The 13252-nt window shown below is 40.4% G+C and overlaps 3 protein-coding genes and 1 long non-coding RNA gene across 4 annotated transcripts; 3 read left to right on the forward strand and 1 right to left on the reverse strand.

Moving 5' to 3' along the window:
• Positions 1-2278: 2278 nt before the first annotated feature.
• On the forward strand, positions 2279-7506 carry LOC109484869 (cysteine-rich motor neuron 1 protein-like). Its single transcript, XM_019788227.1, has 6 exons — positions 2279-2343; positions 3127-3238; positions 3983-4097; positions 5032-5228; positions 5918-6042; positions 7473-7506. The coding sequence occupies exons 1-6, from the start codon at positions 2294-2296 to the stop codon at positions 7504-7506; spliced, it is 633 nt and encodes a 210-aa protein (XP_019643786.1). The 5' UTR covers positions 2279-2293.
• Positions 7456-8819, forward strand: LOC109484873 (C-type lectin domain family 4 member M-like). Its single transcript, XM_019788229.1, has 2 exons — positions 7456-7630; positions 8372-8819. The coding sequence occupies exons 1-2, from the start codon at positions 7607-7609 to the stop codon at positions 8624-8626; spliced, it is 279 nt and encodes a 92-aa protein (XP_019643788.1). The 5' UTR covers positions 7456-7606; the 3' UTR covers positions 8627-8819.
• Positions 8820-9324: 505 nt separating this feature from the next.
• Positions 9325-11484, reverse strand: LOC109484870 (gastrula zinc finger protein XlCGF8.2DB-like; the record flags this gene model as incomplete). Its single annotated transcript, XM_019788228.1, has 1 exon — positions 9325-11484. A coding segment is annotated over one exon (762 nt), but the record flags the coding sequence as incomplete, so codon positions are not given.
• A 92-nt stretch (positions 11485-11576) lies between these two features.
• LOC109484871 lies at positions 11577-13246 on the forward strand. Its single transcript, XR_002141098.1, has 3 exons — positions 11577-11716; positions 12768-12833; positions 13072-13246. It is a non-coding gene; the product is annotated as an uncharacterized LOC109484871 (long non-coding RNA).
• Positions 13247-13252: the final 6 nt, after the last annotated feature.

Consider the following 13252-nt stretch of genomic DNA (forward strand, 5'->3'; position numbering starts at 1 on the left):
ACTGTACAAATGAAATGACTCTGAATTGCAACATCACACGTGAAATGTTATGTATTTTATGTTATGTATTATGTACTTACAAGTAAAATGAATGTTATGTATGACAACATTACAAGTAAAATGAATAGTACTTAAAGTAAAAACGGAAGTTTGAGAATTTAAGAGTAACAATGGGAGCAAATGAATCTGCACAGAAATATTGGTAAAGTAAAGTAAGTGATAGAGATGGATGTTATAATCTTACGTCCACATTTTCCAAGGCACAAGATGTCACTTTTCAGGATTTTTTTTCGTTTGCCTCTATGTCAAGTAAAACATTGTAATTCTCTAAACTTTATAAAGTTGTATTAAATAGAAAAAGGAAACGGCTGTCTTTGTCATTTACTAAAAACTAATTTTAAGTCAGTAATCGTAACAAGATGTTTGTAACTCCATTGAAATAACAGGGTGTGGCAATAAAAACGTAGCCAAGATTTGTGAGCCCCGAGGAATTGCTGGAACTATAGAGACCAACTTCTCAATTGCTGTCGTGACCATAAGTGCTTATTGTGTTTGAAGGTTCAGTTATGAACTAGGATCTGTTCTTGTTTTTTTTTTCAAATTCTGAGATGTTAACTAAAGAAGTAATTCCACAAATACAGTTTAACAGGAAAAACAATGTTACTTACAACGTTTAAAGTGTCAGTTTTGAATATAGGATTGGAAAGAAGGGATTTTCTTTTCTTGTTTCTAGTTATTTTCTTTCAGTTTCTCCATGTTTCCAGGTTTGAACGATCTCGAGTTTTGCAGACATGTCATATCGCCAGAAAGTGTGCATTGTGTTATTCATACAGGTGTAAAGGATCATTACAGTATTCAAGGTCACCCAAGGATACGACAGTAGCTTCGCTACATGTTACATGTCCACAAAAAATGATAGCGGATATGTACTGTCCCGGAAAATGTTTGTATCTATAGAAAAGTGTTGTTTTTTTATCTGTTGCGAGGCACTCAGGCAGAAGGGCTTGTTTTGCCGCTTTATTGCAAATGACCGCAGGTGACCCCGAAATGGAACGCGGGTTCGATTCGAATTGCCCAGATCGAACACAGTTCTGATTCTATGAAATGAGGGAACTTTGCAGCCCTGATTTTACCACCATGGCTTAATTAGCCAATGTCTACTCTTTCCGGCCGCGAATAATGGTAGAGGCTATAGCTAAGGGTCACCGGCGTTTGCTAGGATCGGACAGAAAACCACAAGTGCAATATTCTTTCCATGGGCAATGTTTAGTGTAATCAGACGTCTATGCTAGTGTATTAGCTACAGATTAAGCCAAACAATATCATTTTAAAAGTCCTAATGACCTTCAACCTGCCTGACTGTAAGCTTTAGTGATTTCTGACGAGAAACAGATTACAAAGATTAGTGCCCATGTGGTGAGACCGGTTTGTGACGCCAGTCAAAGTTGCCACGTCATTCTGACAGGCCACTGACTATACCACAAGACAGCTGAAAGCAAGCTACGTGCAAGAGACCGGGACTTTAAAGCAAAGAACACCGTTTGTCTTCTCCGGAATCCGGTAAGCTTTAGCACAGTAGTAAGTAGAAGCATGGTATGGGATGAAAATATTAATGCTAAGCAGTGGAACATGCCATTAATGACACCAAGCTACATGTATAGTTTTGTTGTTGTTACAATAGATTACTACAATGTTTACAATATTATTACAGGGCGCCATATCTGAAATTTTGGATTTGATTATGAAATGTTGTACAGTGAAAGCAATAGGCATCAATACTGCAGGTAATATTTCACAGTCGCTACACACAGTCGCTACACACAGTATCAATAATTGGCGCACACAGGCTGAATGATACCTTCATTTGGTCTTGCTTTTCCCGAGTTTACTTGTAGAAATTGTAGAAATCGACCAAACAGGAAAGAATCATTGGCCATAAAAGTTGATTTTTCCCGTCGAAGGCGTGGGTGAATAAACTCTACAGTGACCAAAAACTCCACATGGCCAATTACCCCCCCCCCCCCCTTGGCCAAATTCAACTGCTTTTTAACCTTTGTTGTTCTTTTCTCTGAGACTAATGAGACGCTGTCTATATTTACAACATAGAGATTAGTTTCCTTACTTGGCAAAACATTTTTTCAGTCAATTGGTAACTATTCTACGAAAACACTAGCATTCTTCTGAGGTTTAGTGGCTCACTGAGACTGACATGATAATTAACCTTTTTATTGATTTAGAATGTCTGCCTTTATTTTAGGTTCCTCCCACCTTTGGAAAGTGTTGCACTTGAACCATGGGGAAGACACAAGTCATACTTGTTGTCCTATTGGGGATGGTAAAAGGGTGAGTCAACGAAATTCAAACCTTTATTTATTCATTTATTCAATTTTACAGGTTGGTGGGCAATTCAATTTTGTTGAAATGATGTTCAATGGGGCCAAGGAAAACACAGTAAAATCAGCAGTATAACAAAGAAAAAGATTGTAAGATAGGACTACTGCGAAACAAAAAGTATACAAGTAACATAAAAAGTACTTAAAAAATACATGTGTTACATGAGAACATTAGATAAGGGCGATCGTGAAAAATAAATTAGAATCGTTATCATTTTCTCGTAACCATTAAAATTCCATCATTCAAACACAATTTACTACATTTTACAGGATCATGTCATAAACTTAATGCATTTCACAGGTTCAATATGGGTAGGTTTAGACGGAACACCCTTTCAGTGCCCCAAATTGGGGTTGAAATTACGTGAAAACCTCGAGTACATATAATTATAGCCCCTCGAGCTACACGGTTATCGACACAGTAGATAATGATCTAGAATAACGATGTCGCCAGTCATGTGGAAGCACAAACATATCCACACGCCAACACATACACATTCGGGTGCACACTCACACACACACATACACACACACACACACACACACACACACACACCACACATACACCCACACACACACGTACACACACAATATGTACACACACATAAACACACAAACACACACATACATACATACATACACACACACACACACACACACACACACACACACACACACACACACAGACACTTCAGTAACTTCTAGACATTACGTATGTTACATATGGCCCCAGGCTTGCAGCTCTGTCGTGTTTACAATGTGGTACGTTCACCTGCCCTCCCCTGCCGAGCTGTCAGGGTGACGTCACCAAGGATGCGTGTGGCTGCTGTGACGTGTGCGCTAAAGTGAGTTTGAGAAGTTTGAACTTTGTCAAATGCTATTTATTGAGCTATGAAAACTGTAGTTCCATCAATTTTACCACGTGCTACTATCTACACTTTCAACACTAGAACCCCCCCCCCCATCCGTTTCTATGCAACAGCCGTCCAGATTCACCTGGCGCCAGGAGGTAGTCTGACTATATTTGGGCCACGACCACCTTTCGATATGAATCGAAATAAATTTGAAATAAATTTGAGTCACATTTGACCCCCGAGAACGCTTCTGACGTAGACCCGAATAGTTGGCTGCCGACTTACAGCAAAATACTGGTGAATATTAAAATATTTAGCATAGATTTCCAATGGGATGTCCTTATGCTGGTCCCTGCCCTGGTGTTGGGGATTCTAAATTCTTTAGTGTGTGGCAGGGTCTTTATGTTTGTCTTTTAACACTTCTATACAAACTCAGCAACTCAATGATGATTTCCAAGTAAAGGAGCGGTCACATTTCCCAACCCAGTCGTTTGGAACGAAAATTATGATATGAGACAGCAAAACACACACACACACAAAAATGTTTCAGAAACTTAACCATGAGCACTACTTGTATACTCTTAATACAAATTGTTTATTTTTCGTTTACGTAAACAACCCGGCCGGGCCCTGGCTTGGAAATGTGACCGCGCACTACAGCTAACACCGACACTCTTTATTAAATCCTCACAAGCCTAGACACACATAAACAATACAAGAGAAGTTGTTGATTAGATTCCAGGTGAAAGCTGCGGTGGTCAATGGAACATTAGTGGTACATGCTCCAGCGGACTGACTTGTGTCGTAGACCCAAATGAACCTTTGGGCAACCAGGCTACTGGAACGTGTGGTGCGTAAATACACATTCAACAAATAGTTGGTTTAAATAGTAACGTTTTTTTCATCAGGGCTATAAAAACCAAATTTACTGTGCATTGGAGCCTGGTGTTACATGGTCTGCAGTGCACTGAAGCTAGATTTTATCATACCAATGCAGTTTCGAGCGCAAAGCAATTAAGATATACATCTACAAAAGTAATTATTGCAACATAGTGTTACATGCGGTTCTAAATGTTAAGTATTTCTAAAAAATAAATTTAATACAATGTAAATCTACAATGTTAATATCGTTATGTAATTATACAAATATTTGTTTTCTTCATGTATCAAAATACAAATAAATTTGTCATTATCTATGGAAATATGATTTTGTAGGAAGGAAAGGTGAATGGGAAGTTTATTGCAAATTTATGCCAGTAGGCTATTGAAAATTACAAACGTAAAGAAAGCTAGGGCATATTTTGTTGACCGTTTCAAATAATCTCTTTTAGTGACGTATTGAGGAAATAAAGTGCATTCTATCCTAATATATTCTTGATAAATCTTGGTTACTAGAGGATTCTTTTTGCGGTGACAAGTTTTTGAAGGGTAAGGATACTAACCTCCAAATTTTCGATGACTATCAGTCCATCTTGTTCACGGAGTGGCCTAGTCTCGCGAGAATGCGATACTAGGCCCGAGACTTGCATCAGTCTGCTGGGACCTACTTCCCATTGCCTCCTTTCGGAGCAAGGGTAAAGTATGTTTTGGGAGCTCCCATCCTTCCGACCGGTCCGTTCTCGCGAGACTAGGCCACTCCGTGAACAAGATGGACTGATAGTCATCGAAAATTTGAAGGTTAGTATCCTTAACCTTCAAAAACTTGTCACTGCTGAAAGAATCTACTAGTAACTGTATCTATACGTGGCAAATGAATCTCTTCAATTGATATATCGTATCCCTAGCATGTCCTCCAGACAGTAGTTGGAACAGCTGTGGGACGGCGTGTCCGAAAACATGTGAGGGCCGTCCGTTCGCCTGCGCCGCGGTGTGTGTCCCCCGATGCGAATGTTATCCCTGGTACGTGCTGGACAACGGCAACTGCATACCAGAGAGCTTATGCAGCAGCAATGGTTGTAACTATGAAGGCCAGCATTATAACGTAAGCCACATGTCTTTAACATGTTTAAACTTTATTCATTATAACCTCTTTGTGAGGTAAATGAGTCATCTCTGCACATTTGTGGAATATAGTATTGTTGCCAAACCTTCTTGTTTGTTTGTTTGATTGTTTGTTTTATTTTGATCCCCATTAGTGCTTGAAATCTTCCTGGGATCAGTCAACATAATAAGATGAAAAATAAATGACAAAACTTGTACAAGCTCAAATCCTGCATTGTTGAGATGCCTAAGATGTTTAGAAAGAGATAATATTTCAACCTAGGAGGTTACTTTCTTGCTTCAACCGAACCTGTAATAATATCGTTAGAATTGTTAATCAATTTTGCATACCTGCCATACCTGCGGAACGGTGTAAGAGTAGACAAACTAACTTATAAAGGGCAGGAGGGGGGGCGAGATGTACGGAGGCGGGGCGAAATCGCTAGCGACCTCACCCCCACTGGAGGACGAAATCTCTCGGGCGAGATCGCTGTGACAGTTCCCTCCTTTCTGGCTCGCCTTTTCTGCTGTGCGGCAGTCCTGCGTGCTTACAAACTTTCAGACTTAACTTAAACAGCTAAACGAAGCATGTACAGCGTTACCACTAAACCAGTCATTCAAGTCATTTTGATACACACCTACAGTATGATGAATGTTTTATGTACCAAACGCGATCTTTACATTCCGTAGGATGGGGATGAGTGGGCCGTACGGAACTCTCCAGGGTTAGTTTGCCGGTGTGACGGAACGCAGGTGGTCTGCTATGTTATTGACTGCGCTCCTGGCTACAGTCATGTCATCGGGAGGAACGGACTGTGGACATGCTGGCAACAACGTATGTATATATACAGTCTTTCACAAAACGCCGTTCAGTAAACCTGTCCAACATTTCATGCAGAAATCTAGTTGTTAAATCAGGTCATCCATTTCGGACAATTGTATCTTTGTTAGCACACATGGTAGGGCCACAGATGTGGGCATCGTAAAGTTATGTTTCCTAACGAATCATATTTGCCGTCTAAATAGTCAGTTCAGCACCCAGGGCAGCCTGTAGTCATAAACTCACCTGTAGTCATACCTGGGTACAATCTTCTCTCATGTATGTAATCCTGATGTTACCAGGACTTGTCAGAAATTTTGTAGCGTTAGTATATTTGAATTTCATACATGGTTTTGGATACTACATATATAATACAATGAGGTCACAAAAAAGGATATTTTATTGCATTATTACCCTTGTAAAGCGACGGTCACAACCCGCCGTACGTGCTTCTGTGTGCTGTCTACGTGCAAAAACGTGGGCAAACGTAGGGCATCCGTGCGTGGTGAGTACCATCTCCGTACGGAATCCTACAGATTTGGGAGCACGCACACACGCCGTAGAACTTTAAGTGCATGTAAAACTTTTTCTACGTGCGGTCTACGGATTCACCACCCGTGCGTGCGAGTACGAGCGACTCGCGTGCCCCGTACGTGACATGCGAAAGAAGCACGTGCGAGTACGGTCTCCTTACGGTAAAGTTGCAATCGCACTGAGATCGTACGTTGTAAGCACGTACAACTCACTAACCACTTGCGAAACGTACGATGCACGCAACCGCTCACAGCCAGACTTGTCGTGCAGACCACACTCTTACACTTTGTGCAACCGTGCGAGTGACGTGCGAGGGACGTGCGTAGACGCCACTCCTTCCCCACGTTTTCAGAAAAAACGTAGCAGACGTAGCCTCCAAAAAAAACGTACGGACAAAAAGCACGTACGGCGGGTTGTGACCGTCGCTTAAATCATTACTACTGCCATTAAGGCAAACCTGCATGGCAGTTCTAAAAAGTTCATTAGGTTTTATTGATGACATGTATAACACATTGGGGGTATTGTGGAGGAAAGGAAGATAAAAAAAGGTAGTACCCCCTATTAAAAAAGGGGTCTGGAAACCCCAGCACTGAGATCACGTACTGGTCAGAAAGTCCAGCAGATTAAGATTTTATTTGAAAATTCATTTCGTGATATCATTTATTCTTATCAGTACGAAGGATAATATTGCAAGAAAAAAACAAATCCTTACGTTCACCTTATACGTCTTGACACATGAAACTGCATGTCAAGGACAAATAAAAATGCATATTTTACTGAATGAATGGTGGTGGTAAATTGAAATAATGAGAATAACAACAACAACACACATGTTGGTCCTTTTTGGCAACCAAAAAAGTGTCTATCAGCCTTTCTTCATTTGTTCCACAGAACGGTGCCCAACGGGATACACAGGCCGAGGTAAAAACTGTTACGATTTTGTAGAGACCCCGGCCAGTTTCCAGGACGCAGAACGGCATTGTGTCCAGGACGGCGCCATACTGGTTCGCATCGACCCCAATAAGATGCACGTTTACAAGCGTCTGCAGGTAATCACAATGCGTGTATATCAGGCCTTAGAATAATAAAAAAATTGTGTTTGAAAAGTTTTGTTGCACAGTTTCATTTTATGCATGTGGGCAATTTTTGTGTGCGGATTCCAATGTTTAAATAGGATCACCATTTATCAATTTAAATATGCAATTAGAAAAAAAATACCGGGGTACTGGGAAGTATGTAATCCTCTGGAATCTTAAATTACCCCATGGCCATATCGGTTAGTTGTCTCAGCTGGCTCCCTCTGATTTTGAGAGCTTCACTCCGTTCCCTGTGCCCCATTGTTTGACCTTGTCATTCTGCCTGACAATCCCTCCACGAATACACGTGCTGTCAACCTTCTCTGTTCAAACACATTGTGGGCGTGATGTCGATGTGGCGTAGCGGCAGAGTGCCTGACTCGGAATCAAGAGGTCCCGGGTTCGAGTCCTGACATATCACCGATCTTGTGCCCTTGGAATGGCACTTTATTAATTACACGACTTTCCTCACTTCAGTCGGGTGAAAATGAGTATTGTATTGTCCCCTGTGTTTGGTGGTGGCATTAATGTAAGTTGAAAAAAAAACTTTAGTGTGCCGTCACCTCGTCTTGTGATTAGATGTTAGAATAAAAAAAAATATTGATACACAAACCCACAAGTCAGCCACTTAAAACAACACTCCTGTGCCTAGGAATTATTAAAGAAAATTATGACCATATTCTCTTGACAGTTATGTTTTAAAATTTTCCACAGCGCGCGGCTAGTCGAACTGGCTCTGACGTGTGGATCGGACTGAGTGACAGGGTGACCGAAGGGACGTTGACCTGGAGCAATGGTGACCCCTACAAGATAAAGAAGAGCAAGCGCAACAAGTTCTGGGCCAAACGTGCTTGGGGACAGAACAGCGAGGATAAAGATTGTGTTTACATGAGTAGGAGCGATAAGTACCGTTGGCGCTTTGGCAACTGTGACGATGAACGTTCCTTTATCTGCAGGTTCATGGGTTAAAACTGCATTTATCGTAACCCTCCTTGCTCTCCAAGCAAATATCTTTAGCGTATTCTAATTCCTATAATTCTCTATGTATTAACATAATATTATAGCCCTGACAGTCCCTTAACTGTTGTCTTGCTGACTTTTTTTACACAGTATTTTCAAATAATTTAAGGTCTTCATCAGGTCATAGATCCTTGATTTTTGTCCCGCGATGGCACAGTTACTTCCGCAGTCGTTGCGTTGGTCAAGCCGTTAATTAGTATGCTATGAATGCCTGAAATGTTAATTATGATGCACTGTTAGGTTCGACTTATGACAGTTATCTATTATACCAGTAATTTTATAATAAGTTAGGTTGTGCTCACTGAAACGTCGAGATCTGAATTTCAAATATTTCATTCCTATAGTTACCCTGCGAACGATTTTATTGTTATGTTCGTCAGAATACTGACACATTTTCTTAAAATTGCTCACATGGATTCTACTTTAAGTCAGACTTTATACTATATATCGTATCATAATGAAAGTCATTGTAAAACATAGTTACAAAAATATGTGTTTTAAAAAAATGCCACAAAAATCTATTAGTGTCTGAATCTATTTTGGTGGTAAAATTTGTTGATTAATGCCTGAAAATTTGTAACATGTAGATGAAAGACGGTAGAACGGTATAGTAGGAATGTTGGGCGTGTTCTATGTATTGAGTGCGTCTCTAGTCTTCGGTGTCGTAGGTAATATAATCGCTTTGTACATTTGTTTTGTTTCTAAAAATTGGATGTTAAAATAATAATGTGACTTAACTACCGTATTATTTTTACTATTGAAAGCTATTTAAAAGAAATGCGCAGCAAATAACTTTGTGGTGAAAGCAAATGCTTTCATTTCTTATTATTATTAAAATGATTGCCAGGGTTGAATAAATAGACATGCTAGAAAATTGAAGCTTTGCTGTTTTCTTAACTTTTAGTCTAATATTGCCGGGGGAAAGGGTATGACTTATTATTTTAGCAGGGAGGTGAAGAACATCCTTAGAATCTCCCACATGTTCTGTACTTCTTGAAGAGAGGAAACCTGCATCTTTGGTAACTCATACAAACCTTAGACAACAAGGAATAAGACAAGGCTATTAATAAAGACAACGTCAATGCTTATGAATCAGTTCTTCTTGTTTGGGTACAGGAGCTGGTGTTGTCTTGTCTAGGGGCAAGGAAAGGTCGACACGAAGGCCGCTTATTGTGTTGATGGTGGGATTGTACATTCTCGACATATTGTCTGTCTAACGCATTGTTAGACAGACAATATGTCGATATGTTGGTATGTTACAATCTTATGTTATAAGCTTAATTGTGGTTGGACGATTATTCCCCACCCTGCCCTAATTATAACATGATATAGGCAGCAAGTCGTAGTTAGGTTTTCCCTGCAAGACCTTCCGCTGTCAACAGCCCACTAGCAACAGACGTACGTATGGATTATCGGACGACTCGAACCATTACAAACTACAAACTCGGTCCAGTCAACTTGGTGCATGTCCCCGTCGGTCAAGCTATTCCACCCAACTCCCCTAACAAAATCTTATTCAAAAGTTATACAACAAAACACTATTTATGTTCGTAGTTTATTAGCAATACAACAATACAAGGAACAAACAACAGGTTTAGCAGAAGGCGGTGTTGATATTAAACGTATAACAACAAAGTGAGTCAGTTTAGGTAAGCAAACTTATTACTGCACAATTTTTTTTCAACTGTATCCAACTGTATCGTACTGCTAGTAAATCAGCAATTCTACAGCTAAGTAAAATGAGAAATACAATAACTTCAAGAACTACTGTGTACGAATTGACTGATACAACCAAAAATATCAAAACTTTAACATGTTTGATACGGGTAACCTTAACAAAAGAAATATTTCCACGGCTTGCAATCTTGCTATGTTATGTAAATTTAATGCTAAGTACATATTATGCATGTACATACATGGTTACAGCATATTTCATGATGCACATGCCTTTGAATTACGTCTTGTACATCGTAGAAAAAGAAGAAAATTTCCCATGTGTTCTGTGCTTCTTAAAGAGAGAAAACAATTTCTGGTAACTTTCAATGTCACACTGGTAAGGATGGTTGTTGGCTGGTACAAGTCTTCACACATGCATGTCTCTTTAGACTACTTGGATAAGTGAAGCTTCTATTGCACAGTTCACAGTTGTAGGGTTTCTCACCAGTGTGAGTCCGCACGTGGTTTACCAGATTGCCCAGCTGACTAAACTGTTTGCCGCACTCCTCACATCTGTACGGTTTCTCACCAGTGTGAGTCTTCATGTGTTGTTTCACGCTACGGAGGTGGCTGAAATGTTTTCCACACTCCTCACATGTGTATGGCTTCTCACCTCTATGGGTCTTTGTGTGTTCTTTCATATTATCTAGCCGACTGAACTGTTTGCCACACTCTTCACAGCGGTAGGGTTTCTCACCGGTGTGAGTCCGCATGTGAGTTTTCAGATGACTCAGCTGACTGAACTGTTTACCGCATTCCTCACACCGGTATGGTTTCTCATCAGTGTGAGTCCACATGTGACTTGTCAGAGAACCGAGATGACTAAAATGATTGCCACATACTTCACATATGTACGGTTTTTCACCAGTGTGGGTCGTCATGTGCACTTTTAGATTACCTAGCCGACTGAACTGTTTACCGCACTCCTCACACAGGTAGGGCTTCTCGCCAGTGTGAGTCCGCATGTGACTCCACAGACTACTCGACTGGCTGAACTGTTTGCCGCATTCCTCGCACCTGTATGGTTTCTCTCCAGTGTGACTCCGCATATGTTCCTTTAGAGTACCTGCACGCTCCTCCGCAGCGTCCGCTAGCGCGCTATAATTAAATCCACATCTGGGCGCGCGGCGGGGTCCCCAGAGCAACACAGTGCGGAAGCATTAGCATGTATTTGTGTCCTGGGGCCGAGAACGCATTTTGCGCAAAGCATGCTGGGTAGCAGAGTGAACTGTCCTGGGGACGAGAGTTTGTGGCGCGGGCGGACGCTGCCAGATTTGGTCGGCGAGAGTCGCCATATTTGCATGACAGTCGTCGATTTTTGAGGTAAGTTTTTCATATGTTATCGATATCTGAGTGCTATAGAAATCTCAGTGTGCTATCTTTGGTGTATGTAGCCTTTGGAACAAGGTAAATATATATGTGAATAACATTTAGTGGTAGGCGATGGCGATTTGAAAACTGTAGAAAATTTGTGCTAATTTATGCAAGTTACATATGTACGGCTTTCATCGCCTTGGTTTTACTTTAAATTGAAAATTTACACGTTTGTATCAACTCGTAGCCATATTATGTTGACCATAGATTACCGTCGGTACAAAATTTTGGATAATATGTATCAAAGTAGGTGGTGGCGGTAGGCTAAACTTGGGTGTTATTTTTTTGACAAGATGGCTGCCATGTTGTTTACGATCTCGTAAATTTTGCTCAAAGTTCATGGCGTTTTTTTTGTAGACATAACGTCCCTCCTGTACCCCAATATTTTATCAACTTGTACTCTGATATACATAGATTTGGTGGCGATATGTTTTTACTCCGCAACTTCGCTAATCATCAGTGTTGCGACCTGGAAAGTTTGTAGTAATTTCGCATGGGCGGGGGGGGGGTGTTTTGGCAACGCCTCAAGGTTGGCTGCGTTGTTTGAAAACATTCCATTTTGCACTCTATTTCCAGTGCTCTATTTCTAGGATAGATTTTGTGGGGTGTTGTACGTTGTTATTTTACTTTCATTTAAACAAGTAAGGAGCTAATCAGCATGGTGAAACTTACTAAAAGTAATTTTACCAGCATTTTTTTTAGAATTACTTGCTCAAAGATATTTAAACCTCATTGCTTGCCATATTCAGCCAGGGGCCTTTCAGCAAGACCACTTAGCTTTGATAGTTTGTTCTGAAATGTCAAATTTTTTAAATTTAGAAATGGATAATTAAATATAAGCCATCCCCTAAATGCACACATTTTAGTAACAATTTTGGATGCAGTCTTTGATCTAAATAGTGATTTAGCATTTCATTTACAGCCACATCTTTTTTATTATGAATGAATGCATGGCCCAAAAGATGTTTTTTCCTTACCCTAATGGTATTTTCAATTTTAGGTGTGGCCAGAGACGTTCAGACTTCTTGTACTGACTTGATGGAAGGGAGCAGTGTTTGAAATTCAGGTGAGACAATGCTTTACAGCTCATATGTTACTTTCTTTTGGTGTGTTGAATTTGAAAGAAATGCTTTCTCTGAAAGTTCCATTTTGTAGTCTATTTTTTAATTTCTAGGATATATCTGATGGAAGGCTTTACAGTCTGATATGCAATCTAGTAGGGCATTAGATTTACAAAGTTTGTAAAGTACATGGTGATGAAGAACTGACGATGCTTGTTAACATATATATCTTTTTAATGACAGAAATGGATGATTGTGACTCGTCATCGGATGATGAACCACTGGCCAGGTTGCTACCACAACACTCCCCATCAACAACCCCAACGAAGAAAATTGGGACATGCAAAGAAGCGGCATCTGAGGACAGCCTGCCAGTGGCCAGCTTGCTACCGGAGCAGTCACCACCACTAGCAACTACACCGAC

This window comes from Branchiostoma belcheri, unplaced genomic scaffold, assembly GCF_001625305.1.
Source record: "Branchiostoma belcheri isolate BF01 breed outbred unplaced genomic scaffold, Haploidv18h27 scaffold704, whole genome shotgun sequence".
Taxonomy (NCBI): Eukaryota; Metazoa; Chordata; class Leptocardii; order Amphioxiformes; family Branchiostomatidae; genus Branchiostoma; species Branchiostoma belcheri.

What these genes read in the sequence shown, in the direction of transcription:
- LOC109484869 (XM_019788227.1), top strand. Translation starts at nt 2,294, where the DNA reads ATGGGGAAGACACAAGTCATACTTGTTGTCCTATTGGGGATGGTAAAA. An exon ending in ATGAAGGCCAGCATTATAAC is followed by an intron (nt 5,229 to 5,917) that starts GTAAGCCACATG and finishes TACATTCCGTAG; the next exon opens with GATGGGGATGAGTGGGCCGT. An exon ending in GTCATCGGGAGGAACGGACT is followed by an intron (nt 6,043 to 7,472) that starts GTGGACATGCTG and finishes TTTGTTCCACAG; the next exon opens with AACGGTGCCCAACGGGATAC.
- LOC109484873 (XM_019788229.1), top strand. Translation starts at nt 7,607, where the DNA reads ATGCACGTTTACAAGCGTCTGCAG. An exon ending in ACGTTTACAAGCGTCTGCAG is followed by an intron (nt 7,631 to 8,371) that starts GTAATCACAATG and finishes AATTTTCCACAG; the next exon opens with CGCGCGGCTAGTCGAACTGG.